This window comes from Podarcis melisellensis, assembly GCF_964234715.1.
Source record: "Podarcis melisellensis genome assembly, chromosome: 15".
NCBI classification, from domain to species: Eukaryota; Metazoa; Chordata; class Lepidosauria; order Squamata; family Lacertidae; genus Podarcis; species Podarcis melisellensis.
The window spans coordinates 23,408,699-23,436,441 of record NC_138532.1 but is presented as its reverse complement, the minus strand read 5'-3'; the positions used below and the strand labels follow the sequence as shown (position 1 = coordinate 23,436,441).

At 42.0% G+C, this 27,743-nt stretch overlaps 2 protein-coding genes and 2 long non-coding RNA genes across 5 annotated transcripts in view; 2 read left to right on the top strand and 2 right to left on the bottom strand.

The window, feature by feature from the left end:
- CLMP (CXADR like cell adhesion molecule) overlaps positions 1-15,490 on the top strand; it is a 56,526-nt gene extending 41,036 nt beyond the window's left edge. Inside the window, exons 2-7 of the mRNA XM_081889973.1 lie at positions 2,939-3,096; positions 5,908-6,109; positions 6,223-6,387; positions 6,644-6,766; positions 7,572-7,713; positions 12,665-15,490. Coding sequence (XP_081746099.1) covers positions 2,939-3,096; positions 5,908-6,109; positions 6,223-6,387; positions 6,644-6,766; positions 7,572-7,713; positions 12,665-12,959 — 1,085 coding nt within the window. The 3' untranslated portion in view covers positions 12,960-15,490. The remainder of the gene's footprint in view (positions 1-2,938; positions 3,097-5,907; positions 6,110-6,222; positions 6,388-6,643; positions 6,767-7,571; positions 7,714-12,664) is intronic.
- LOC309357711 overlaps positions 1-18,927 on the bottom strand; it is a 32,158-nt gene extending 13,231 nt beyond the window's left edge. Inside the window, exon 1 of one of the 2 annotated variants that reach the window (XR_014163180.1) lies at positions 18,866-18,927. This is a non-coding gene — a long non-coding RNA (uncharacterized lncRNA). Of the gene's footprint in view, positions 1-18,214; positions 18,237-18,865 lie in introns of those variants that run through there. The other variant, XR_014163181.1, reaches the window with a different exon arrangement.
- On the bottom strand, positions 14,654-17,232 carry LOC309357731. Its single transcript, XR_014163208.1, has 2 exons — positions 16,972-17,232; positions 14,654-16,921 (listed from the first exon to the last, which is right to left on the bottom strand). It is a non-coding gene; the product is annotated as an uncharacterized lncRNA (long non-coding RNA).
- Positions 18,928-19,065: 138 nt separating the features above from the next.
- Positions 19,066-25,553, top strand: HSPA8 (heat shock protein family A (Hsp70) member 8). The gene is made up of 9 exons (XM_081889842.1): positions 19,066-19,216; positions 20,973-21,182; positions 21,952-22,157; positions 22,248-22,400; positions 22,500-23,055; positions 23,368-23,570; positions 24,001-24,199; positions 24,396-24,628; positions 25,182-25,553. Exons 2-9 carry the CDS (start codon positions 20,978-20,980, stop codon positions 25,365-25,367), a joined length of 1,941 nt encoding a protein of 646 aa, XP_081745968.1. The 5' UTR covers positions 19,066-19,216; positions 20,973-20,977; the 3' UTR covers positions 25,368-25,553.
- The last annotated feature ends 2,190 nt before the right edge of the window (positions 25,554-27,743 follow it).

The window sequence follows — 27,743 nt, the reverse complement described above, 5'->3', positions numbered from 1 at the left end:
ATAAGCCTCACTTCTAAAATCGTACAGGAGAACAACCCTGAAGCCATTTTGACTCTCCCAAATTGTCCTCAAATATTTCTCTGCATGGAAATGGGAAAAGCTTTCCAATTGTCTTTGGGCTGTAGGAGCTTACACCTCCCTTTTCAAATACAGTCTGGCAAGTATCTGTTAAGCTGAGCAAACAATCAATATGCGTAAGAGATTCCGGAACTAAAGTATTTACCATCTCAAAAGAATGGCCAGGGAACCCAGAAAATGCAATCAAGTAAGGCATTATCGGGTATCATGGCAGACAGGAGAGAAGTAACACTCTCAAATTTCTGCTGGGAACTGTCTCCTTCTGTGATGTATGTATGATGTTTTGTGGGTGGTCTTGGGCTACAGGGTGGGCAATTTCAAAAGTATTTATAGGGGCTTGTGCACCATTGTTCAGGGTTCTCCTCCCTCCTGTGTGTGGTGAGTGGGGACCCTGTTGCAACAGTTTATTTCCTTTAATAAAGATCAGGCTTACTAGCCGCTTTCTTTTCAATATACTCCACTTGGCCTCTGCTTTCTCTCCGACCGATAGAAATCTCGTGAGGGACACTAAAGACTCTGGATACCCCATAAGGGAGTTAGAGGGAATTGGAGCCAAAAACTAGATAAAGCCAAACAGCTTTTCGAAATGCAAGCACAAATGAATTAACTCATCATGAACAAACCAACATTTCATAGTAAAATAATATAAATTAAACTGGGGTGACATTTTATTATTAGTTTTCTGTTGCTTCTCTTTTCTGGCTGCTCTAAAGATGGTCAACTGAAAAAACAACAATTAAAACAAGCTGTCACTGGGGGTGTCTACTCTCCCTTTTTTAATTAAAAAAAATGATCTCAAAAACAGCACATAGGATAAAAAAGACACTCCATATCTATTTGTTTTGTCTACATTACTTTCTCAGCCTAAATTTCACATGCGTATCCAGAGTCCCTCTAGCGGCCAACTCTGGAAGCACCAGTATAGCATTGTCAGCTGTATACAATTTTGCCATTGATTACAGTGGTACCTTGGGTTACATACGCTTCAGGTTACATATGCTTCAGGTTACATACTTCGCTAACCCAGAAATAGTGCTTCAGGTTAAGAACTTTGCTTCAGGTTGAGAACAGAAATCGTGCTCCGGCGGCGCGGCGGCAGCAGGAGGCCCCATTAGCTAAAGTGGTGCTTCAGGTTAAGAACAGTTTCAGGTTAAGTACAGACCTCCGGAACGAATTAAGTACTTAACCCGACGTACCACTGTACAGTACTTGGTTTCCTTTTGTTAGGAGGGTTTTAAGTTAAAAATAATATGTTTCTTATTAACAAACTGTAAGCAAAAGCTTTATCCATCACAAGTCATAAAATTTTGTTCCTAATCCCACCACAAAGTAGCATAGGTCAATGGATGGAGTTTGAGGAGAGGGAATTGGCGTCCATATCATTTCACAGCCCCTCAATCCACAACAACACAATATGGGTGGAAATGCTGCCATCAGTACCAAGACAATCGCTGCCAGGTTAGCCCTGCTTATATTCAGCTACAGGTTCTTTACCCATAGCCCACATAAATTAAATCCTTTGCTCTGGGCAGGGCTTCTTCCAAGAGTGTGTGAATCTAAAAACCAGTAGTTCAAGCTCTACATTTTTAATATATAGTTTGAGGGAAGCTACAACCAGTACTGTTCTGATGAATACTCACCATATTCAGACAGCCGAAAATCAACTCACTATTCAAGAAAAGGGAGTTAAGTGTTTTGATTGCTGCTTTAAATCATACACTACTCATACGCTCATTCACTATAAATACTTTTGGGCTCAACCAAACCTATCACTATTTTAGCAACTGTTATACACTGTGAGCCACAGCTCAGTGGTAAACACCCCTGCCTAAAACCACTGCTAGTTGGTGTAGACCAGGGGTGTCCAAACTTTTTTCAGAGGGCCAGATTTGATGAAGTGAACATGCATGAGGGCTGACTGAAATTGTTGACCTTTGGACATGCCTGGTGTAGACAGTGCAGAAATCAACCAACCAAGGTCTGACTCTGTACGGTGACACCTCGGGTTAAGTGCTTAATTTGTTCCGGAGGTCCATTCCTAACCTGAAACTGTTCTTAACCTGAAGCACCACTTTAGCTAATGGGGCCTCCCACTGCCGCCGCACGGCCGCCGCACGATTTCTGTTCTCATCCTGAAGCAAAGTTCTTAACCTGAAGCACTATTTCTGGGTTAGCAGAGTCTGTAACCTGAAGCGTATGTAACCTGAGGTACCACTGTATAAGGCAGTTTCCTATGTTCCTTTTATTAACTCCAACATTTAAAAGAATTCTATGTTTACCATCTGTTTGGTGCACATGGCAACACCGGTTTTTACCACTGGTGTTTGCCAGCATCAGCATAATTTTTTCAAACAAAAAAAGAAGAAGAATGTAAACAGTATCTAGATTAGCAGTAAACCAGTCAATAATCTACCAGCCAGCTAAATTGAAATAGATACAAATTAACTTCTATTTTGTAAAGCAAGAGATAACCAAACTCTGTTTTAGTGAGGCTGCACTTGTGACACGCCTACCAAGCAACTGATCTGCAACACAGAACAAGACCCCCAGCATCCCATGATAACACAAAAATGATATGTATAAGTCACTATGATCCTCTTGACAGAGTGATGGATGTGTTCAGATTCCACCTCAGCGTAGCATCATCATCTTGGCAAGTCACTCTCTCCCTCTCCATTTTGGTTGCATTTGTTAATAGGAATAATGTTGCTTTAAATATTCATATCTGGTCTTTTTGATCAATTCAAAGCAGCTTGCCCCACAGAACACAACTCTCACTGGAACATGACATGAAATGCCAACGCAGCAATTTATTGATCTAGGATTACTGGAAGCATCTGACTTGATCTTTCTCTTTCAGCATCCTGTTCCACTTGGCTGTCACGGGCTCAGATAGAATTTAAGAAAGTGGCCGAAGCAAATATTACTCTGCCCTGTCACCATCGACTGTACCGCCTGGGGCAAACAAGCCTAGACATAGAATGGCTGCTAAAGAATTCCGATGCTGAACCCAAAGTGGTATGTCTATCCCCTGAAATTCAAAGTTCCTTAGTTCACACTATCCCCACATAGATTCTGGGATTAAAGGAATAAAACAACCTGGCCCTCACCCAGGGCTTTTTTCAGCTGGAGCTCAGGTGGGTGTCATTGCCATTTTAAGAGAACAAGGGAGAAGTTCATGGTGAGCTCAGGAACCTCTTTTTCTTGAAAAATAACTCTGCCCTCATGTATGCAGTGGCGTCGCAAGGTGTGGCAGTGCGCCCCGGGTGCCATGTCTGGGGGTGTGTGACAAGGCAGCACCCTGCGGGGTGTTTGGCCCGCTACCTCCAGATACGGCAGCATGAGCAGCCATCACGCAGCCGCATGTGGCGGATCCTCCGCAGCTGCAGCTGTGAGCAGATGATCCCGCCACTGTCCGCACAGCGTTTGAGTGGCGCCAGTGGCAAACCGCGACATACAACGCACGCGCAGTGTCACATGCATGTGGCGATACCACACGTGTGCTGTACATAGCGGTTTGCTGCCGGCGCAACTGAAGCGCCATACGGATGGCGGTGGGATCTCTTCATCGCTGCTACAACCACAAGTGGAGGATCCCGCCACCGTCCATATGCCATTCAGGCGGCACCGGCAGCAAAACCGCTACATACAACACATGCACAGCGTCACACGCATGTGCTGTACGTAGCGATGCCGCACATGCGCTGTACATAGCGGGTTGCCACCAGTGCCGCCCGATCACCACACAGATGGTGGTGTGGTCCCACAGTTGCTGCTAAAACCGCAGAGGATCCCTCTGCCACCACTGCAGCCACGAGCAAAAGATTCCAGCACCGTCCATACGGCGTCCGGGTGCCACCACCGGCAAACCGCTACGTGCAACACATGCATGGTGTCACACACATGCGTTGTACGTAGTGACGCAGCACATGCGCAGCTGGCAGTTTGCCCCGCCCTGGGTGTTGGTTAGCCTTCATTCATCCCTGCATGTATGCTAATATATAAAGTTGGCTCAGAACAATATGAGACTTCAGAGTCCTATGAAGAGGCTTTTGTTATGATGCAAACTGGGAAACACCAGCCACACCTTTGGTCACACCAAGATAGCAAAACTAGTTAACATCGATTACTAAGCACTACACATTTTAAAAGCATACAAGGAGCCTGCTTGGCAAACCAGCCATTCTATAGTTTAAAAGAGCTCCCGCACTGGACGACAGATTTCTGGTGAAAAGGGTAACTTAGAAAATTTAGAAGAATTGGAGTGCAGTCTTGAACATGTCTAACTAAGTCCCATTAACTTTGATTGGGCTTACTCCAAGGTAAGGGTATATACAACTGCAGCCTTAGACATGAAAAGATTTTTTGGCTGTAAATGTTTTCTGTTAAACATTCGTCACACAGTGAGACAGATGGATGCCAACACTTAAAAAACACCGAACTATTCCATAAAGGGATATACATGCCTTAGTTATGTTATGTTTGGATTACGTAGTGTAACACTCTACGTGGGGCTGCCTTTGAAAGCTGATCAGAAACTTAAACTGGTTAAAAGAGCTGCAGCCAGATTGTTGACTCGGGCTGGTTATAGGGAGCAAACAACTCCCTTGTTAAAACAGCTCCACTGGCTACCAGTCCATTTATGACCTATAAAGCCCTACACAGCTTAGGTCCAAGCTATCTGAAAGACTGTACTCCCTCACATGAACCTGCCTGGGTTTTGTGATCTTCGAGAGAGGCCACCCTTACAGGCACTTGTTGGGGACATAGGAGTGAGCCTTCTTGGTGGCTGCTCCCAGACTCTGAAACGCCCTCCTTGTTGTCCCTCTGCCAGCAGGTGAAGACTTTTTTGTTCCAACAGGCTTTAGGGAACTGACTGGTTTTAATGAAAGGGCTGGTGCCATGCTGTTTTTCTTGTAATTATTTGTGTGGTTTTAATATATTTTATATATGTACTGTATATAGTTTTAATTCTATAATTGGTTTTTTTACAACCATTTTTAAAAAGAAATTTATAGCACTTCTTATTTTTATCTGTAAGCCACCTTGAATCCCATCAAGGGAAAAGATGGGAGTATAAATAAATATCTCGAGTGAAAAGATTAAAGACACCTGTTGTCATACAAGAAGGTGATTTTTTACCTCTAAAAGCCTAGGCTAAAGCTTGAATCAGAAGACTTTTGTCTCAAGTAACAATGTTACTATGTATAAAAAAAACATATTCTTCCCCAGACACAAATTAAAGGAAATGAATCATAAGCATGATTTTAAACAAAATGTAAATCTTATGAAATATAGCTCCAGAAGCAAAATAGGCATTGTCAAAATTACAGAATTGTAGCTGGAATGGACTCCAAAGCCCCCTGCAATGAAGGAATCACAGCATTGAGGACAACATATCTAGAACAAGTTACTCTTGTCCAATTTTCATTCAGAGAATGTTGAAAGTTAACCCTTAACTACAAGGACAAATTATGAAAGACAGAAATAAAACTCCCCAGAGAGGTAGTCATGCTAGTGGATTAGCAGATGAACAATGTTGAAGTGGGGAAAGCCCTTAGAATAAGAATAAATCCTAGAGATTTTGTTTTTATTAAACTAGCAATGGTGAAATGAAGAACAAAGTACTGTATTTTTTTGCACCATAACACTCACTTTTTTCCTCCTAGAAAGTAAGGGGAAATGTCTGTGTGTGTTATGGAGGGAATGCCTACGGGTGGCATGCCTACGGATTTTCCTCCTCTAAAAACTACGTGGGTGTTATGGTCGGGTGCGTGTTATAGAGCGAAAAATACGGTAACTAATGAGTGGACTCTCTCTGCCTCTCAGGTGATAAATTATGCAGGAAGCAACACCTACACTTACTTTAATGATGAACAAAAGGGTCGTGTTTCATTTGCCTCCAACAACCGGACCGGAGATGCCTCTTTGGAGATTTCTTTCCTGCAGCCAAGCGACGCTGGCCAATACACATGCAAAGTTAAAAATGCTGGGCAGTATGAATGGACCCACATAACCCTGAAGGTTCTGGGTAAGGCTCTTATGAAGTTGTTCCAAGATAAGCTCTTAGTTTATCTATTGAGTATCATGTTATTTTGGCTTACAATTAAGAGTAGAAATCTGATTTTTTTTTCCTGTTCCCAGAAAAACCTTCTAAACCCAAATGCTGGAAAGAAGGAGAGATGATAGAAGGAAAAGAAATCAGTTTACAGTGCAATACTGTCTCTGGCACTGCACCTATAATGTACAAATGGGAGCGTATAGAAGAGGATGGAAAAGCTGGGTCCCTGCCACCCATGGCACATATCAGTAAGTTCATTGTTGTCCCAAAACCACCTTCAGCAAAGGTTCTCATTGGATGCTCATTATGGCAGCTATCAAAAGCAGGGAATGGTTCTGGGTCTTCTGTATAAAGTATAAAAAGCTGAAAGTCTTGGACATGTAGAGTATCATTACTCTCTGCAAGAGATTTAGAAGGTTCTACATTATTTATTTAGGTATTAAACAATGTTTAAACAATGTATCCTTGTCCTATCTAATTCATGAAATCTTGATTTCCCCCCAGATTTTTCCAATCCTGCACAAGTTCTGCTGAAGAACCTCACATGGATGGCAACAGGGTTATACCAGTGTACTGCCTCTAATGAAGTAGGGCAGGGAAGTTGTGTTGTAAAAGTGACTGTGCAGTGTAAGTATACAGGAAATCCCAAGTGTTTTTAAGGTTGGAGGAGGGCAAAGTGGCCCAATACTAAATTAAACATTAAATTCACAACAAATGTCAATTGTACGAAAAAGACAGTTCATGAATATTATATAAAAGCAGAACAACTAGAAGGCTGCTGCTCAGACCTTGGCTTCATCACTCTCCATCTCCCAAACTCTCCACACAATAGTTGTCAGTTTACACAACGAAGCTTTGCTCCCAAGGCACAGTAACCAAGACCCTGTAGTCAGCCATTGGGTCTAGAAGCTGCACCCCTCTTTCTCCTTTATCTATCGCAGGTGTTCTCTGCTCACCTTTGGTCAAGCATGAGGCTCTTAATCTCAGGGTTGTGGGTTTGCATCCCAGGTTGGGCAAGAGATTCCTGCATTGCAGAGGATTGGACTAGATGACTCTTGTGGCTCCTTTCTAAGTCTACAAGTCTATGATTCTATTATTTAGGGACTTAAATTTCACTTCTTTAATCCGGAAGTAGACAGAGATTTATCAAGGCTTTATTTTTCCTGAAATAAATGTAAATATGAATAAAGGGACATTCAAGAGAGGAGAGGTAAAAAGGGCTTAACCTGGACTACAGTGTTTATGCAGTTCACAATAGCAATTTGAGTATGCTGTTATTTTATCCTTTGGACACAGTATTAGAACTTCTTTAGGAACTCCTATACAAGAGGATTAAGTTGCATGGAAACTCACTGAAACAGACACAACATATTGTGGCAAAATGTTTTGTTCTTTGGCAAACGTAACACTGTATGTATTTATGAATCAACAGATGCACAAAATTTTGGCATAGTTGCTGGAGCAGTGTGTGGAGCAATGGGGGGCCCTGCCCTGGTTCTCTTGGCGGTGTGGCTGACAATCAAGAAAAAAGAGAAGAAGAAATATGAAGAAGAAGAGACCCCAAATGAAATCAAGTAATTACCTCTAAAGTATTTCTATTTACAACTCTCCAAAGACCAAATTAACACCACATTACCTTCCTGTGTCACAGAAGGTCTCAGAACTGGCAGAAGCAGGGAGGGGGAGATTATCACTCAGTTATAAGGTTTCTAATCGGATGGGGAACTATCTGTTGAGATTCCTCCACTGCAGGGGGTGGACTAGATGACCCTGAGAACCCCTTCCAACTGTACAAGTCTATGATTCTAAGCACATGATTTACACGGTATCCCAGACTGAATCACTGGCACCCCAATTTAAAAGGCCCCCAAGTAACAGAGCTGGGAAAGATCTCTGCCAATACCTTGGAGAGCTGCTACAGGCAGCAAGAGAGAGTACTACACCAGCTGGATTAATGATCTGACAAAAGCGAATAGTTTTATGGTCCTTAAAACATTTACAAAAGTATTACAGGATAAGCCTTCCTGGACTAAAGTATGCTTCAACATGAAATGTTATCCTCAGGGGTCAGGTATTATGTGGATGTAGTGAAAAAATGTAAACAACATCAAAATGAGATTGAAAAATACAGTCTGTGACAACTCTGCTGAAGCTTAAACATATGCAGAAAATGGCAGCTTTATATGCATACAGGCAACTCCCAATTTACACGAGGGTTAAGTTCCAAAGGTGCCACACATTTAAGTGAAATTGCATATAGTTGAAACACCACTGAAAAGGCCTGCACACACCCCATTCCACCCCTTTTTGTGACTTTTTGGGTCACTTCTAGGTTCTTTGAGAATCAGGTGTGCAGTCACACACATATCGGACACACTTAAAATGGTTGCTTCCTGTATACCAGCCACTGTCTTGTGTTATCAGGCACAAGACATGCGGGCTGGGAAAAAGACTGGCTATCATATCACTCGCCTGCCCAGTTTTTATTTATGTCATTGCACAGATAAATTGCACAGGTATATTACTGTCTATTAAAGTTTGTTCCTACCTATTTAAAAGGGAAATGCAGTATGAATCTAGCTGCATTACAATATGCAAGCCTGGGGCAAGTGGAGTGAATAAATGAGTCAAGACTGAAGTTTCAAGGCTAAATATTTGTTATTCTATTGTGGGAGACTTGTGTCTCTTCAGATGTTGCTGGACAACAACTCCCATCATCCATATTCATTGGCTGTGCCAGCTGGAACTGATGGTAACTGGGGTCTAATTAAACACACAGGACCACAGGTTTTCCACTCCTGCAGTAGGGAAAGCGTATGGACAACAATGCAGTTTAGTTTGAGATAACTGTGAACAAGTTAGTTACATGCTATTTCAAAAATATTCATTCTCATTGACCCATGAATGCTGAGATCCTTAACAAAAATACTGTGCACCTTGTGTTCCTTTGAAGAGGTATTAAATACTCATTTGTGCATTACTTTAACTTGTCAGTGCTAATGAACATGGTGTAGACTAGAGGTTCTCAAACTTTCTATTCCTAAGGCTACTTGAGATGGCTGGGAATTACTGAGACTGACCAGTCACAAAACAGTGGTGCAGGGCAGTCAGCCACAAAATAGTGGCAGATGGAGGTGGAGTTTGGCATAATCAGCTGACGATTAAAATCATTGTCTATTGACATCTATTCCCTCTTCAGAAATGGCTAAATTCTTTGCCAAAGCATTTCCCTTGTGACAGACAGTTCCTTTTCATCTTTTTTTCATTTAAATATAGAGTCCACATACAGCTACTGGGTGATCTTGGGCTAGTCACACTTCTCTGAAGTCTCTCAGCCCCACTCACCTCCCATAATGTTTGTTGTGAGGGAGGAAGGGAAAGGAGATTGTTAGCCGCTTTGAGACTCCTTAGGGTAGTGATAAAGCGGGATATCAAATCCAAACTCCTCCTCTTCTTTATATATAGAGCTTTTATCTGCCATTTCCCAGAGTTGAATACAAAGTTTATTCCATACAAGATTCACCCAGCTATATGCTTGTCAATTGAATTTGTAGTATTTTGTATATTTATTGTTTTAAGTGATCTTCTTAAGATACTTGAGTTTGAAGTTGTATATTTTTATTTAATAGCTGTAACAATAATTTCAGTCACTATTGTGAAGTACAAATTCATATGAATTCTTGAAAGAGCACATACTTTCAAGAACTGACAAATGACAACAAACTAAGTGTATGTAGCTCTCTCTATTCTAGCACATTACCCTTACCAGAACTTTCCTTAACTTTATTTGTGGGATGTTTAAAACAAGTCTGAACTACATGATTCAGCCTACACCCTCAGGAGAAAAAATGAAACAGTCATCCTTTAAGATTGCCCAGCCCTCATGACTCACAGTATCCCATTTAATCTCTTTATAATCCAACCATTAAACTGATATCTGTGCTCTTTCACAGATTATTATTTTTTTAAAAAAAAAAAAACACCTCTGCATCTCTTCGATTGTATATTAGGGTTGGAATTTTGTAAGAGAAACCATTAGTACAGATTACCAGTATTTGCCTATGTGACACTTACCTGGACTTTTTCCTGTCCCTTGCTTTCAACCTTAGCATCTTTGGAAACTTTCATTTCACTTCACTGCCCTTTCTATACACGGGGCAACAAGAATGATGCAGGAAGAGATTGGAAGCCATGGGATACAATAGAAGTGCACAAACTACCTTGAATATTTTATATAGGACAGGAATATACCAAAAATAACATTAAGGATTGAGAGGAACGTCTCTCAAGATACAGGAAATAGTATAGTACAGTTCTACGGCACTGGGTTTGGCTGTGGGGAAACCCAGGCTCAAATACCCATTCACCAATGAAGTTCACTTGGATGACCCCAGGCAACTCACACTTGCACAGCCTACCTAGTTACTTGGGAGATGAGATACAAATGTAAAAAACAAATTCTAGATAACTGAATTGTATATCAGGAAGGTAACACACACTAGATTTGTCCAACTTATGTACAGAGTGTCCTAAGTCCCGAAAGCACTCTGTGACCCACTTTCAAGCTGCAACAAGTAGTTCAGGTTCATCCGCTGACTCCACTATATTAATATGGGTTAGATCACACACAAGGGAATGACTTATTAACACAGTCTGCCTCAGCATTTTGTCCTAGAACTACAACCTTGGTCAAGGGTGCAAAATTCTCAAAGGTTTTATTACCCTGAAACTTTAAACCATGTTTTAAAGCACTTCAGAAGATGCTTCAAAGCAGATACAAAATAATTCTACCCAATCACATTTTAATGCAATGCTACTCAAAGTGGTAAGGGACATGGGTGGCGCTGTGGGTTAAACCACAGAGCCTAGGACTTGCCAATCAGAAGGTCGGCGGTTCGAATCCTCACAACAGGGTGAGCTCCCATTGCTCGGTCCCTGCTCCTGCCAACCTAGCAGTTAGAAAGCACGTGAAAGTGCAAGTAGATAAATAGTTAACGCTCCAGTGGGAAGGTAAACGGCATTTCTGTGCGCTGCTCTGGTTCGCCAGAAGCGGCTTAGTCATGCTGGCCACATGACCCGGAAGCTGTACGCCGGCTCCCTCGGCCAATAAAGCAAGATGAGCGCCGCAACCCCAGAGTCGGTCACGACTGGACCTAATGGTCAGGGGTCCCTTTACCTTTACTCAAAGTGGTGGTCCGTGGACATCTGCCAGTCCACGAGTCATCAGCTTCCACCATGGTCCAAGTTGGGTAGGATGTTTTAGAAACCAAATATGGTGTCAATTCTTGGCACACGGTGCGGGGCTGCCAATCCACCACATCAGATAACTTGAGAAGCAACTGTTTTAGCAGACTATGACAGAATGTGTTATTTTAGCAACAGCAGCCTAGAAGTGCAATTGTGTGTTTTTTCAATCGAATGTCAGGACAGCTTCATATTCCTGCACTGCAGGGGGGTTGGACTAGAAAGTACTCAGGGTGCCTTCCAACTCTACAATTCTATGATTAAGATAGGGAATACAAACACATCATTAAGGAACCCCTAAACTTTTTGCTGTTAGAAGCAAATACTCAGGAGACTAGATTGTTCAGTTGTGTTGCTGCTCAACCTCATTTCAAACTTCCAGTGTTGGTCTTATTGGGAAATGACTATGGACTCAATTAATTACTGATCTGACTCAGTGTGGTAGTTCTTTTGGATTTGTTTTTTGGGCATGGCATGGCAGTTGTTGCACAATATAGGATTGACCCAATGCAGTAATGACACATCACAGCTGTGTGAAACACAAATGAGTTTTATTTAAGCGATCACAGTAGAAAAATTACAAAGGATTCCTGAAAGAACATCTGGTTGGCCATTGTGAGAACAGGATACAGGACTAGATGGCTCATTTGCCTGATCCAGCAGGTTCTTCTTATATTCTTAATTATCTTCACAGTGCATGGAGCCAGAAGTGACATGTATGTCATACCTGGCTTTATGAAGGCAGAATGTGTCCCCTCACACCAACACAATCAATAGTGTAAGGGGAGGGATTCAAGCCAGTCTTGCTGTGGTAATCTTTATACTGTATTTATACAAATTAATAGAATAGGCTTTGTAAAAGCCTTAGTTTAGAGTTTAGATCCATGTCACTTGTGTTACTTGCAGCATATCAATCCATATGAGCCTTTGGTTTCAGAGACTGTCCCTACCCACAATGCAATACACAATATTCCTGCTAACTAACTCCTGCAACTTTCCTATTAGTAGATAACTGGTCATTTTTTTAATCCTCTAGGATTTATATTTTGCATTTAAACTCTGAATTATTTAGAATGGTATTAGGATGATTTGGATAACATGGAAGTAAGCATTTTTATTCTTTTCACGCATTGTGAATGATATACATATGTAATACAGGTGAGAAGATCAGCACTTAATTCAAAACCTTGTTGAACTTCTAAAGCATCTTAAAATTAATGAAATGAATATGTCTGGTCTTCATTATTTTCTACATTTAATCATACCATCTCTTGATTACAGAGAAGACGCAGAGGCACCAAAAGCCCGATTAGTCAAGCCTGGCTCTTCCTCTTCTGGCTCCAGAAGTTCACATTCTGGATCCTCCTCAACAAGATCAACAGCAAACAGTGCCTCCCGAAGCCAGCAGACATTATCAACAGAGGCCACTCCTCATATTACTCCAACGCAACACAATCAGGTTGAGATAGATGGCAGGGAAACTGAGCCAAAGAAAATAAACCACACCAACTTTATGAAAACAGAAGCCACACCAACCATGATGCCTGCTCAGAGTCGGGTTTTCCAGTCAGTTTGATTTTTCCACATCTATTCAGGCTCCAGCTATGCCCATAACACACACACACAAACCACCAGCACTATATTAGATTGTTTACCTTCCAAGGGAGCTCCCCCACCACACACACTCAACCACTACATAATAAAACTCATCACAGTATTCTCTGCTACAGGTAGCCTTGAAAAGTGAACTCATGCTGGTTTTTTTATTATTGTTTTTAATGCTTTTTGTGATTAACTCTTAAAGGAAGAAAAGGGAACACTGAAGTGGCATGTGTCAAACGCTGGAGTCTTGAACCATTTTTTTAAAAATAAAAAAGAGACACAAAAAATCCCAATAGATCTCTGAAGTGGAAATTTATTTGGTAGTTTTCATGAAATGTACACAAGAAGCAATACTGAAGTGTGTTGGGGGAGGGGGACGATGGACAGTGTACTTCTCTTCTCTGTACTGGAAATAATACCATCCATTTTTAGGATGGATATTGCCAAAGTTATGTTGTTGCTTTTAAAAAGGCCAGAATAAAATGGAAAGTGTGATGAGTAAAACTTCTAATTAATGGTTTGGGAAATCTTGTTGTAAATATATTTGTGAAAGAAACACTCAGACACCCAAAATTTAAAGGAAAAAGCCAATGAAAGTTTGTTTACACAATGCGACCATAACTGTAGAATTCCATAGCTGATTTTAAGAATTCCTCAAATTTTTCAAAGTACAAAAAGACTTCCATTATTACTATTTGTTACTGAAGATATAAATTTATAACTAGGCTGATTTAAAATGTTCATACTGCAGCTGATTGTTTTAAAGCCTGAATTCTGACATTTTATCACATTCAGAGTAAAACCACTAGCCTGACATAGTACAAGAATGATTCCCAAATGGTTGCTTAAAAAGTACCAGTGGATCATGTACTGTATTGGCAATGCATTAACGTTAGATACAACACAAGGGGTTTCAATAAAGGTTTCTCAAAGGAAATCAGGGGTGAATTTTCTTCCTAAGAGAGAAAGGCCTTTACTTGGAGAGTCTCTGTAACAAAATGTTTGGAAATATTTGAAGCATGCTCCAGTATGATTAAAATGACGTATCTAGGAATACTTATGGTTCTATCCAGTTAGTCCTACTCAGAGCAGACCCACTGAAAATAATGGACATGAATTATTTAGGTCAATTCACTTCAATGGGTCTACTGCAAGTATAGCTAGCTGGATGCAACCCTAACAGTACCCCATATGTTTATTCAGAATTCTACTGTGTTGAAGAATGTGCTCCTAATGTTCACAGAGTAGTACTTTAAGTTTATTATCCCTAACTAAGGAACCTACTTTCCCCTTCTTCAAAATAAACCTAATACAGTGCCAATGACTTCTGTTTGCAGGTCATACTGAATTCATATTATGCACATCCTTAACATAAATAAATTAAGATATAAAATTATGGACCACTGAACAGTTTTATCACTGCACTGATTTGAATCACCACAGAGAAGATTGCAAGGTGGTCAACAGTTTATGATTTATTGTAAACTTCATTTTTCAAACTTTTAACTAGGAAGCTTTTTAGAGCACTTTACTCAGGATCTGACCCAAGTACAGAAACAGATTAATGATTTGTATCACAAAAAAGAGGGCACTGAAACAGTGATATGTGGCAGATTTTTTTTCAACACTTTGCTTCCCACTCAGGAAGCTCAGTAGTAACAATGAGTGGATGCTAACTGCAAATAAAATACTAGGCAAGTTTGGCAATTTCAAGGTTTTTAGTTTTGTTTACTAAATACAAGTAAAATAAACATGCTAAATCAGATCACTCTCTAGGGCACCAAATTATTTTCCATTGCAAGCTTGAAGTCCCACCCCAATTTAAATTATCCCATACAAATTACTCTAATTTACAAAGGAAAATCTACATCATTGTATTCAAATTAGCTCAGTTGTAAATATATGGTACGTGTGTACTTTGAGCCTTCACATGCTATTAAATTTCCAAACCAACACCTGCCATTTCTTTAAAGGTGAAGTACAAACTATGGATTCTACTAGTTTAGCACATTGTCAGTGGCATTATAGGTTAAAATTAACCCAAGTGAATTACACAGGTATTAAGGGAAGATAAGATCTAAATAAAGGTGGAATATATTCTTTCAGATCATCAAATATTTCACATTTAAAAAGAATGTTACGTGCAATGGCTTTTGAAGTAGACATGATACTAAACAGTATTTCATAAGGGAAATCACGCTCATGTTACGAGAAACCAAACTTTATTTTGTAAAATGTTCTATTTAAAGTATTTACTGTTATTCTGTATACCAATTGCTACTTAGCGTGGGTGCATAAATCTTCTCTAGTTTTGTTTTACTTCTTAATTGGTAAACTGAGATTACGTCTACCTGCTATTACTGGTGTACTTGTGCTCAGAATGAGCAACACAAAATGAAACAAACATTTATTATAGATTCCTTTGAATCAACAATTTAGTAAGGTTGTTTTGTTGTTGTTTTTAAATAAAAGAGGCTGCAGTATAAATGCTGTAGTTCAACCAAACCTGGAAAAGTGTCACAATTTTGTTATATATGGTAACTAACTTGATGGTCCAATTATTTCAAACTGCATCAAGGAGAGGGAAAATGAGAGGATCTTCCTCTTACCTACTAAGTGTTTAGAGGAAAGAGATTAGAGAAGGGGATAGTAGTAGGCTTCCATATCCTGGCTAGCAGGAGATCTAGGACGTGGGAGTCTATACTATATGAAGAGTCTGATGGCTTTCTTATGACCTCTTTTTTTTTGCTGATCCCACTTTACAATATGCAGTGGGATCTAAAGGTCATGAGATGCAAAGCCTGTCACATTTCTATGTAAACAGAGTAAGCTATTCATACTTGCAGTTACTTGTACGGTGCTAATTAGGCTAAATTGTATTAGAGCATCAATAGGCCTTATTTCAGAATAAACATAAATTCCAAGAAAACCTACAACAAAATGGAAATTTCAAGCTTTTGTATGCATGTATAACTAGAATGTCCTATGGATTATATAACCAATGAACATGCAATTCCACTGGGGGGAATCATTCCAGCAACATATCCCAAAAGACCTTATTTGAAGATATAAATAGATCCGATCCACAGTAGTTTAGTCACCCCTTCAGAACCAACAACCGTAGCAAGCACATTTTGACATAAGATGATAGGGACAAAGCTTCCCTCTAACAATCTCAGATTCATCAGTATCAGTATTAGAGGTGGGGAAAAATTCAACTTCAAAGAGCCTACTTGAAAAAGAAAACTTTTAACAGGCTAATACAAGGACATACTAATTTTGCCCCCAAACCAAAGAGATTCTTAATTAGGTTACAATTGGAGGAAAGAGAAACTTGTGTAGGAATAAGTGCCCCAAAATATTGAGATTGATAGGGAAATAAATTGCACACAAGTTTCAGTTTTCACCCAAAAGGTAGGCAGTGGAATTTCCACATCAATAGGCAGAGGATAGCAAAAAAAAAAAGAGGATTTTATTTCATGTGAGGAATTAATTGCAGCCAGAATTAACCATGGTTTACAATGGCCCAATTCACATGCCACTGTAAACCACAGTTAAAATAAATTATGGTTTAAATATGAATGAAACTAGATTACTATTTGTGGTTCGTTTGGAGAGGAGGAAATTATGGGCCTGGGTCTGAATTAAATCAGACAACTTTTTGTTTCCTGGCAGCGTAGCAGGAATGGGGAAGGAAAAGCACTAGAACAATGCACACTCAAATTTAATCCATAAGTTTATTTTAACAACCATTTAAAGGGGCATGCAAATCAGGTCAATGCAATCAAAAATACATTTACTCAACAACATCCTACTAAATTTAATGAGCTTTACTCCCCAGTAAGTATGATTCTATCTGCCAGCAAGCTTATGCATATTACTAAAAAAACAAGTTCCACTGTGAAATGGGACTATCTACACAGGGGACATAGGACGCTGCCTTAACCCATGTTAGACTATAAATCCATCTAACTCATTATTTACACTGTGGCAGCAACTATTTCAGACAGCATTTCCTAACGCTTTCTGAAAATGCCAGGATTGAACCCAGGACCGTTTGCATGCAAAACTTGTGCTCTACCACTGAGCTTCAGTCCTTCCCCTTGCACATTAGGCCTATACCTTTAATCCCAGAACCAAGCATTCCTCGTCAGAACTAAACCATAAAAAAGTGAATAATTCATTTGTTTTCTTTTGTGCAACTGTCTGCTGCTCATCAGACAACTAAATTAGAAGACCTTCCAAAGCCAGAATGAAACCAACCATTGATGAGAGATGTGGAGCTAACTGCAAACAAGGTTGACAGTGGCTCAGCTAATCGGTTACTTGATTTTAGTACCCGGGCAGTTTTAAACTATATTAACTCCCTTTAAGAGGGAAAAACAAAGTGTCACCCCATAAAGGGGGGGGGGGGAATCAGAAACAAGACCCTTATTAGGCCAACAAAAACGGAATACAACAGGAAGCAAACTTTCAGCTTCTCCTTTACTCTCCAACAGGCTGTGTGGTAACTAGGAGGGGGGTGGAAAAGAGACCTGGGGTGGGAGGAACAGCTTGGGGTTGTTGTTTGGTAAACCCCTTGGAGGGTTGTTGTTGTTTAAACATCAATAGGTATGTAAATCATACAAAATACAGTACTGTAATGAAATCTAACAGCCACAAAGTCTGCAATGATCTCAATAAATCTCCCTCTGGACTCTGCACCTGCCAGGTGGGATTCAGAGCAGACCCCTTCCTCCATCCCCGCAACTGCCTTTGATTCCCACTTCAACCACCAGGCAGGTTGGTTGGTTTCTCTGCTTTGTACCCAGTGAAGATTTTATTCATTCCTCCCCCCCCCCCGCCCTTCCTGATAGTGGTTCTACACTCACCCTTTCTTCCCTGCCTGGACAAGGGTAGGCAGATACCATTTTGTTTCGCCTCAAGTACCAAAATGTATTGGGCCAGCCCTGGTCTTTCCCCATGGCGCTTATGCAGCTTTCAGGTTATGCCGGGTGTGTGTGCAATGTGCCCTTGAGCATGTGCAGAATTCTATAAGGCAATTCCTTCGCACAGCAGGTCGGCAAAGGGAGAAAGGTTAAGGGTATCGGCTTCAGAATGCCCTTCAGAAACTCTCTCATTTCACAACCAGTGTGGCATAGTTGATAAAAAGGGTCACGACTAGGATTTGGGAGCTCACGGCATGTGACCTTGGAAAGAAGCCAGTTACTGCCTCTAGGCCTAACCTACCTCACAGGGTTGCTGCGGAGATGAGGGGAAGAAGCACGTGGAGGAAAAGGTGGGATATAAATGCAATAAATGAAAATGTGGGGGGGGGGAGCGCCACAACAATCCTAAGTGTGTTGAGTCGATTTACTTCCTCTCGAGATAGGTCGGCATTGTTCGCCCGTTGGCGCCCGAGCATGAACCGCCCGTCCCTAACTGACCCCGGCCTTGGCCATCAGCCAGCGCCCTGCGGCAAACGGGCCTCGCTGATCCGCCATTTTGTGCCAAACTCTCTCCTTCACTTCCAAAAATGCGGCTGCTCTCGACCCGCCCACTGCCTTCCCGCTCTGAGGTAACCAGCGACCCGATTGGCCAGTTTCTCACCCCTTCTTCCCGTGCGACCACCTCATTGGTCACTCCCCACGTCCGTCCGAATCTTCAGTTTGCACTCAATTCGGCTCCCCCTCCCATTTCTCTGCCCAATCCCTCCCGTCGAATATTATATAAATATTGGGGGGGCGACCCAATTCTGCGAGGGATTGGCTCCACCTCAGAACAAAAAGACAGAAAAAGAACAGGCCCTATCTACGCCTAACAGAGACCAGGGGAGAAATCTCATTGGCCCATGGCCACTTCGTGGAACTCCAACATTTTCTCTCCCTCCCACCCACATACACTGTCTTGCCGCGCTGGGAGAGATGAAAGTTCTAGAACCAGAAGGAGGAAAGAGAGCGAGAAAGCCGGCCGGCACCCGTTGAATCACCGGTTTCGCCCGCCCCCTTCGCTTTCCTTTGTTGCGTCACATACGCCTCACGCAATGCCTTTACGGCCATTGGCTGAAGTGGGCGGGGAAGGCGGGCGACCGACGCGGCGGGATTGGCCCGTCGGCCGGAAAGAGGCGTGGCCCTTCTGGAAGGTTCTCCAGTAGTATATAATGACTTGTGGCTGGGCCGGGAAAGCCGCTTTTTCTCCAGAGCTACTCGAAGCAGCTACTCGTTTCCTGGTTTTTGAAGGAAAACGAAGCAGGTAATTTCTTTGAAGGGGGGCCCAGTAATGCAGTGTGGGTGCCTATATATGCGCTAATTGCATGTGATTCATTGATTTCTTTTCCTTCCGTGGTTGGGGTGGAGGAAAGTAGAGAATTTGCTAAAGTGGGAAAAAAACTGTGTCGCAACTTAATTTCGCAGGCTTCCCATCCCTTCTGTCCCTTTTCCTTTCAGCTGTACAAAGCGTCTTTCCAGCCTCTTCCTCTTCGCCCCCACTTTCTCTAGCATAGGGTTCTCTGCCTGAGTCTGGGGGGGGGTGACAATGGCGCCTGAAACGGGTGTTCCTTTAGGGAAACAGATAAAAGGAAATAAATTTAAGGAGAGGCTCGGCGAAACGCCAAAGAAAAGGAGGAAACGAGCGCGCGCGGGGGGGCATAATGGTATGGATCGCCTTTGGAAAAACTAGGCTAAATCTGCTAAGGCGATTAAAGTACACGTGGGCGGGCTGCCCTCCTTTAATAAAGCAGCTGCATTGGCCTTTTCTTTGAACGGGGGAGTGAAAAGGAAGGAAGGAAGAAGGCAGACTCTATTCTTCTACCCATTTGTTCAGTCTATGCCCCGATAAAACTGGCTATAGGATTGCACGGGCGAGCCCGTTAATTTAATGCGGGAAAATTAGGTGGGGGCAACCCCGGTTAAAAACAGGAATAACCTTTCTCTTTCTCCCCCCTCATTTATGGGGGGGCCTCTTAATTCTTAGGATACGGAGCGCAGGCGTTAAGCCCTAGAAAATGGGGGCGGTCGTTATTACTTTCCTGATGACCTTGAAATATCGAGGCGAGGAAATGAGCCGCAGATGGGGCGGGGGGGGCAGGATTGCTGCCTCCCTCGACCTTAGATCACTGGAGTCTTGCTTTAAAAGCAGAAGTTCTTAAGTAACTGCTGGCGAAAGGTCCAGTTCCTTTTTAGGGTGGTGTGAAGGAATCTCTTCTGTCTTCTCCCTTCCTTAGTGGTGCAGAAAGCTTACCTAATCGCCCTTCTTTGCTTCCTCCTCTCCCCCTCCCCGCCACGTGCTCAGCAGCGCCCTCGGCCGGTTCCGGCCGGGATCTTTGCACGTGGTCTGGTATTGCTCCTCCCATCTTCCGAGGCCGCATGTTCCAAATGCAGGCCGCGGAGGGAGGGGGGAAGAGGAGGTTCCCAGAATCCATCGCGAAGCCCCGCCTCCTTCCCTCGCGGGTGGAACGCTCTTAGGGCATGCCGGGAAAAGTAATTCAATCCTTCGGGGGCCCCTCGTGGCTGGAACGTAGGCGCTTCCGCCTCGGCCACGTGGTCACTGCACCGCCTTCGATCCCCATTCTATTAGGACAGAAGGGTTTCAGAGGGTTCAGAATTACGAGTCAGGGAGCCTGATGGGATATTAAAATTGAATGCATAAAAGCATGCATAATTTTACATCCAGGCAATGGGATTCTAAGCAAGAAGCATTTTGGAAAAGAGGCCTAGTCCTGCACAAGTGATGCTTTGATTTCAAGGCAAGAAAAAATCCAAATTGTTTCAGAGTTAATCTAATTAGTTTTATGGCCAAATGGGGATTTAACTGTATGGTCCTCTTGGCCATTTCTGAAACTTGACTACGCTGGTTCTAGGATAATTGTTTTACTAAATAGTTCTTAATGTCTTAATGGTCGTTCTTAATGTGGATCGGCTTACAGTTGTTGCTTTGAATGTTGCTTCCCGTGCTTAAACATTACACATATGAATTGTTGATATCTAATTAAATGTTACTGTCTTCACAGCTACAATGTCTAAGGGACCATCTGTTGGAATTGATCTTGGCACCACCTATTCCTGTGTGGGTGTCTTCCAACATGGCAAGGTGGAAATCATTGCCAATGACCAGGGTAACAGGACCACTCCCAGCTATGTTGCTTTCACTGACACAGAGAGGCTTATTGGTGACGCTGCAAAGAACCAGGTGGCAATGAACCCCACCAACACTGTCTTCGGTAAGGATCATCAAGACTTCCTGGAAGCATTTGTCTTGCACAATGTCCATTTAGATTAAGGCTTGCTTAAGGTGTTTGTCATGCAACTGTGCTGTAATAACGAAATTAGGTAATAGCAGTTTTCCATTTCAAAAGCCAGCGGGGTTGAAGTTTCTCAACACCACTCTTGAGATACATTTAAAACCACTTCCTTAAGGGAGTTACTTCCCTGAGCTTACAACATGGCCCATACAAATATCTGCATTATTGGCAAGAATACCAGAGAGGTGCAGAGAAGGCTTAGTATGTCCACCTGGAGTTTTAGTAGTTTCTCCACCCCTGGGAAGATTTGGTGTTTTATTGAGGTGCATAACCCTTTGTATGTGCTCCATTCAAATTGGAAATAAGCCTTGTAGCACTTTAAAGGCCAACAGCTTTTATGGATTTGTTTAACTTAATTCTTAGTATGCATGTATAAAATGTTTATTTAGTAGAATGAATAATTGTACAACTCATGCGTACATTTTATTTTGTGTACATTCTGCGTACAAATTCAATTACCAAAAAATTCAGACTTTTTTCCATTAAGCTGCAGTATTTTCTGCTCAGTGCATGTATGCTTCTTTGAAAGTCTGTATAATTAAATCTGAAAGACCCTTTTTTGCTGCATTCAATCTAAAATAGCTACTTTTCTGGAAACTGTTAGGACTAGAAAGTGCAGTGAGCCATTATTAAAATGACACAGGAAGTCACCAGTGAAGCATTACTAACAAATAAAATCTTTTTATAGATGCAAAGCGTCTGATCGGCCGTAGATTTGATGATGCTGTTGTCCAGTCTGATATGAAGCACTGGCCTTTCACTGTGGTGAATGATGCTGGCAGACCAAAAGTCCAAGTGGAGTACAAAGGAGAAACAAAAAGCTTTTATCCAGAGGAAATTTCTTCCATGGTGCTAACTAAGATGAAGGAAATTGCAGAGGCGTACTTGGGAAAGGTGAGGCCTTAAAATGACAGCATTGTGATTGCACATTGTATGCTGTGTTGTTTCTATACTTTAACACAGGCTTCTTTTTACCTTTTGCAGACTGTTACAAATGCTGTCGTCACAGTCCCAGCTTACTTTAATGATTCCCAACGCCAGGCTACAAAAGATGCTGGAACCATTGCAGGTCTCAATGTGCTCCGGATCATCAATGAGCCAACTGCAGCTGCTATTGCTTATGGCTTGGACAAAAAAGTGAGTGGTGAAAGCATCCCAGTCCATGGTGAGGAATATCTGGGTATTACTAATTTGTCTTCATTTCCACTAATGTGTGCCTTTTATCACGTATCATAGGTCGGTGCTGAGAGAAACGTGTTGATCTTCGACCTTGGTGGTGGCACCTTTGATGTCTCGATCCTCACCATTGAGGATGGCATCTTTGAAGTAAAGTCAACTGCAGGTGACACCCACTTGGGCGGGGAAGACTTTGACAACAGAATGGTCAACCATTTCATTGCTGAATTCAAGCGCAAACACAAGAAGGACATCAGTGAAAACAAGCGAGCTGTTCGAAGGCTCCGCACTGCCTGTGAGCGTGCGAAGCGTACTCTCTCCTCCAGCACTCAGGCCAGTATTGAAATAGATTCCCTGTATGAGGGTATTGACTTCTACACCTCAATTACCAGAGCTCGCTTTGAGGAGCTGAATGCTGACTTGTTCCGTGGCACTCTTGACCCTGTGGAGAAAGCCTTGCGGGATGCCAAGCTAGATAAATCTCAGGTGCATGATATTGTACTTGTTGGTGGCTCCACTCGCATCCCCAAGATCCAGAAACTCCTTCAGGATTTCTTCAACGGCAAGGAACTGAACAAGAGCATCAACCCTGATGAAGCTGTGGCTTATGGTGCAGGTCAGTACTAAGAGCTAGTAATAGTCTGAAAGCTTATCAGCATTTGCAGTTACACCAAAATTTTGGGCAATGTACCTGTAGATTAAACATGTGTTTACACACAAGCCTAGAATCTAGATTTCCTTCCTATAAACTTCTATAAATTTCTTGCATTGATGACTGGTTCCAAATCCATTCGCAGTTTCCACCAGAAGTTGATAATGATGGTCCAAACCTTCCTTGGATGTCTGAGCGAGTAGAATTATTTCTGAGTAGTAAAGGTGCATAGTATGTACTTTTGTTTATGCATATTCTCTTTTTTCCCCTTTACAGCTGTTCAAGCTGCAATCTTGTCCGGGGACAAGTCTGAAAACGTGCAAGACCTGCTGTTGCTGGATGTCACTCCTCTGTCGCTGGGTATTGAAACAGCTGGTGGTGTCATGACGGTCTTGATTAAAAGAAACACCACAATCCCCACAAAACAGACTCAGACCTTCACCACGTACTCTGATAACCAGCCAGGTGTGCTGATTCAGGTATGGTAAAAATGTCCCATAGGAATTTAGCTAAAAATACAGCCATTTAATCTAGGACTAGCCATATGGTGCCCTCCAGATGTGCTGAAATTCTGGCTAACCTGACATTTAACAGTGTTTGTTTTAGTTTATGGGAGTATCAACTTCTGGAGGACATCACATGAATTTACTCTGCTGTGTAAGGATAGCAGGCTGGTGTCTGGTTGCAATGATGAAAGAGATTCCAAAACCATTCGTAGTTTCCACCAGAGGTTGAAAGACCTATGTTGGCTCAAAGTACCTTCCTTGGATGTCTGAGCGACCAACTTACTCATAACTGCTTAAGTTTCCTATTAAAGAAAAAATATTTTTAAATGCATTCTAACCCTATAAATAGAGCCTTTGCGCTTGTAAAAGAGGCTGACTATAGAAACTTCCTTTTCTTTTATAGGTTTACGAGGGCGAGAGAGCAATGACAAAAGACAATAACTTGCTGGGCAAGTTTGAATTAACTGGCATCCCTCCAGCTCCAAGGGGCGTACCTCAAATTGAAGTAACATTTGACATTGATGCCAATGGTATCCTCAATGTGTCTGCCGTGGATAAGAGCACTGGCAAAGAGAACAAGATCACAATAACCAATGATAAAGGTAAGTGAAATGGAAGTAGGTAACTCAGTATAGATTAGCCAAAACTAATTGACCTAATGTTTAGGTTGAGAATAAGGTGGTAATCCAGATGCCAGGGGCCCTTTACCTTTTTTTTCTTAAAAACCCTCCAACTATGCAGCAAATAGTGGTTTGACTGCCAAAACACAAAACTTAAAAAATATTTTATTCTTCAAAGGCCGCCTCAGTAAGGAAGACATCGAACGCATGGTCCAGGAAGCTGAGAAATACAAGGCTGAAGATGAAAAGCAGCGTGACAAGGTGTCATCCAAGAACTCCCTAGAATCCTATGCTTTCAATATGAAAGCTACTGTGGAAGATGAGAAACTTCAAGGCAAAATTAGTGATGAAGACAAGCAGAAGATCATGGACAAGTGTAATGAGATCATCAACTGGCTGGATAAAAACCAGGTTTGTAGCTCCACCCCAACCTAGATATCTAAAGGAATGGTTTTTTTTACACTTCAAGCCTCAAATAGTACTGGCGGAAAGCATTTAAATACTTTCTTGTCCACAAAGCTGTTCCATATGGCAGAAGGCAGCCTACACTTTAAAAAACTAGCAAGTGCCTAGGGTGGCACTACAAATCTTTAAACAGTGGGTCTGTCCTTGATGCTAATAAAAGGGTGGGGTGGAGTAGTAGCCAGTGGTTCGCAATGATGAAAGAGTTTCCAAAACCATTCGTAGTTTCCACCAGAGGTTGAAAGACCTATGTTGGCTCCAAGTACCTTCCTTGGATGTCTGAGCGACCACTTGGTAATACATCTGTTGGGCATTGCAATCCCCAATTGCCCAGTAAAGACGCTTTATGCATCATACAAAACTAGGCAAAAGTTCACTTAGAAAGGCTTGTTCAGGAGTGCTAGTGTTTAATTGAGTGGTAACTGGGTATAGCCAAGCTTCTTTGTATACGACTGTACAGAGAAACAACTAACATGGATGCTTTCTTCCTGTATATTTTTAGACTGCCGAGAAGGAAGAATTTGAGCACCAACAGAAGGAGCTGGAAAAGGTTTGCAATCCCATCATAACCAAGCTGTACCAGAGTGCAGGTGGGATGCCTGGAGGCATGCCTGGTGGCTTCCCTGGTGGTGGAGCACCCCCCTCTGGAGGAGCATCTTCTGGACCAACCATTGAGGAGGTGGATTAAAGCTCTAGAGAGGACATTTCTGTGGACCACCTTCAGAACCGAAGGACTCAAATTACAAAGGGCATTCTTGATACTTTTGAACATGTGCACAGGGAGGGGAAGGCAAACACTGCACTTTACCAGTACTGTATAAAAGTAGAAATGCAACTTGAGTCCCAATAAACTTATTTAATTGGCAACATGAAAGATTTGCTTGTGGTGCTTTCTTGGTAGGCAGACTCATTGTGATGCCAGGAGCAAGGCATCAGCATTCACCTTTAGCTACTTTACATGAATCTTCCTGGTGCTTTTTCCAGATTTCTACTACACAGCATTCTTGTTTTAAGGTCGTATTTGTATGCCTGGAAGAATGCCAAATTACTCCATAGTAAGCGTAGATCTGAAGCTGGAACTTTTAAAGTTCAAGGCTATTCACTGCTTTTGCATAGCTCCTATATTAACTGAATTGTCCTCTTAACCTCCTTTTGACGAGAGGAGGGGAGACTTGCTTTGCCTAAAACCCTGCAAGCTCCCACAAATGGGTTATTATAGCCTCTCCCTTTCTGGAGCCTCCTACCCAATATTAGTCCACTCAGCTGGGAGGCATTTTCGGATTGCTACGCAACGGTACACATGGAGGTTTTGCACATGTAGCATACCTTTCTAACGCTACTAAAAGATCCAGAGCAGTGGGAAATTGAGCACTAAATTACAATGTATCTGTTAACTGCCATAAATCTTTGATGCTGTATCTTCAGTACTTTGGTGGATAGCAACCTAACACTTAACATGCTTCAAACACATGAAATACATTAAACCTTAAAGCCAGCAATCCCCACCCCAATGCAAATTTGCTTTCTAAAATGTTTTGTACGTATCTGCTCTTTCCATACCAAGGTTTGATGGGGGAAATAGAAACTATGGCCCACAATAAGGGAGAGGATTTGAACCTAAATGAAGCCATAGAAGGGTAGCCCCCTAAAAATTAGTCCTCCATATTAATTTCAGAGAAGTGACAATGAAGCATACAAAATGGAAGTTGCAAGGGTTTCATGAGATTGAAAGGTCTGCTCTTGGATACATTCAAAAGGAAGTTATACTCTCACATTCTACAAGTATTCTAGCATTCCCCCCCCCTCCAAATACACTTAATAGTGCTAGTTGTTCAGTTAATCAGCCACCTATGTTTTCAGATGAGCCAGATCTGGTTGGTGAAGTCCCCCCCCCTTTTTGTAGGGGGAGATATAACAGATTTTGCATGGGGTGGGGAAGGGAAGGAAGGTCCCTGCACTCTAGGTGCAACCTGAAACATAGCAGCTAGTAGAGCGTATTAATTTAAGTCTGTATCCAATTCTCTACTGTGACCAACACCAAAGTTTCTGAGTATATGGTTAGGATTAATGCTGTAAATCCCACTGAACTCAGCAGGGCCTATTCCCAAGGGGCTTTAGGATAGAAGTCTTTGTGGCTTTGATCAGGGCAGCCTTTTGCCCCCATATCAGTCCTGTTTTCCTTAATATCCATGTTGATAAAGGTGCTGCTTTGACCAATAAAACAGCTGCTTTAAACAGTCTGTTTAGTTACCTCTGAATTGTCAACACCGGCTAGCAGTGTTGCTCCACGGTTTGAGACAAAAGCTCTTCCTATCTCTAATTGAAACCAAACCTCATACATTCTGCATGGAAGCATGTCCTTTGCCACTGAGCTATGACCCACTTTCCTAGAGGAAGTGGTGTTTTGGGGGAGGGATCCAGAATTTGCAGTTGCTATAAAATATCTTTATAGAGCGCCAGTGTTGTCTACTGGTTAGAGCAGTGTTGCCCAAACTTTGTCTCTAGCTACTGTTGGACCACATCTCCCATCATCCCTAGCTAACAGAACCAGTGGTCAGGGATGATGGGAATTGTAGTCCAAAACTGGAGACCCAAGTTTGGGAAATCCTGGGCTAGTGTGTCTTACTAGGATCTGGGGGACCAGTGTTCTAATTCCCATTCAGCCATGAAGCTCATATAGTGACCTTGGATCAGCCAGGACAGGGTTGTTGCAGGGATTAAATGAGGGGGGAGCTCCTTGGAGAAAAGGGTGAGATACAAATGTAATAAATATAAGACTAATAAAGCTGTTGAGCTCCCAAAATTATTTAAGCAAGGATACATACCTCTCACATGCATAGCTGCTGTATAGATGCCCCATTTAATTGCTTGATTGCCCAGTGAGCTCCCAGAATTTGTGGCATACCTGGTTTTAGGCCTTTTTTGAAGCAGCATAGTTAAAAGCCAAAATTCTTGTTCTGTCCACCAGATGTCAGCAGTCACTAATTTATAAGCTGTGTGTTGAGTTGGGGATTTGGAGTTTGGCTATTTGAGGATGTGGAGCTCAGCTAGTTTTGTTTTTCGT

What these genes read in the sequence shown, in the direction of transcription:
- HSPA8 (XM_081889842.1), top strand. Translation starts at nt 20,978, where the DNA reads ATGTCTAAGGGACCATCTGTTGGAATTGATCTTGGCACCACCTATTCC. An exon ending in CAGAGGCGTACTTGGGAAAG is followed by an intron (nt 22,158 to 22,247) that starts GTGAGGCCTTAA and finishes TACCTTTTGCAG; the next exon opens with ACTGTTACAAATGCTGTCGT. An exon ending in AGCCAGGTGTGCTGATTCAG is followed by an intron (nt 23,571 to 24,000) that starts GTATGGTAAAAA and finishes TTTCTTTTATAG; the next exon opens with GTTTACGAGGGCGAGAGAGC.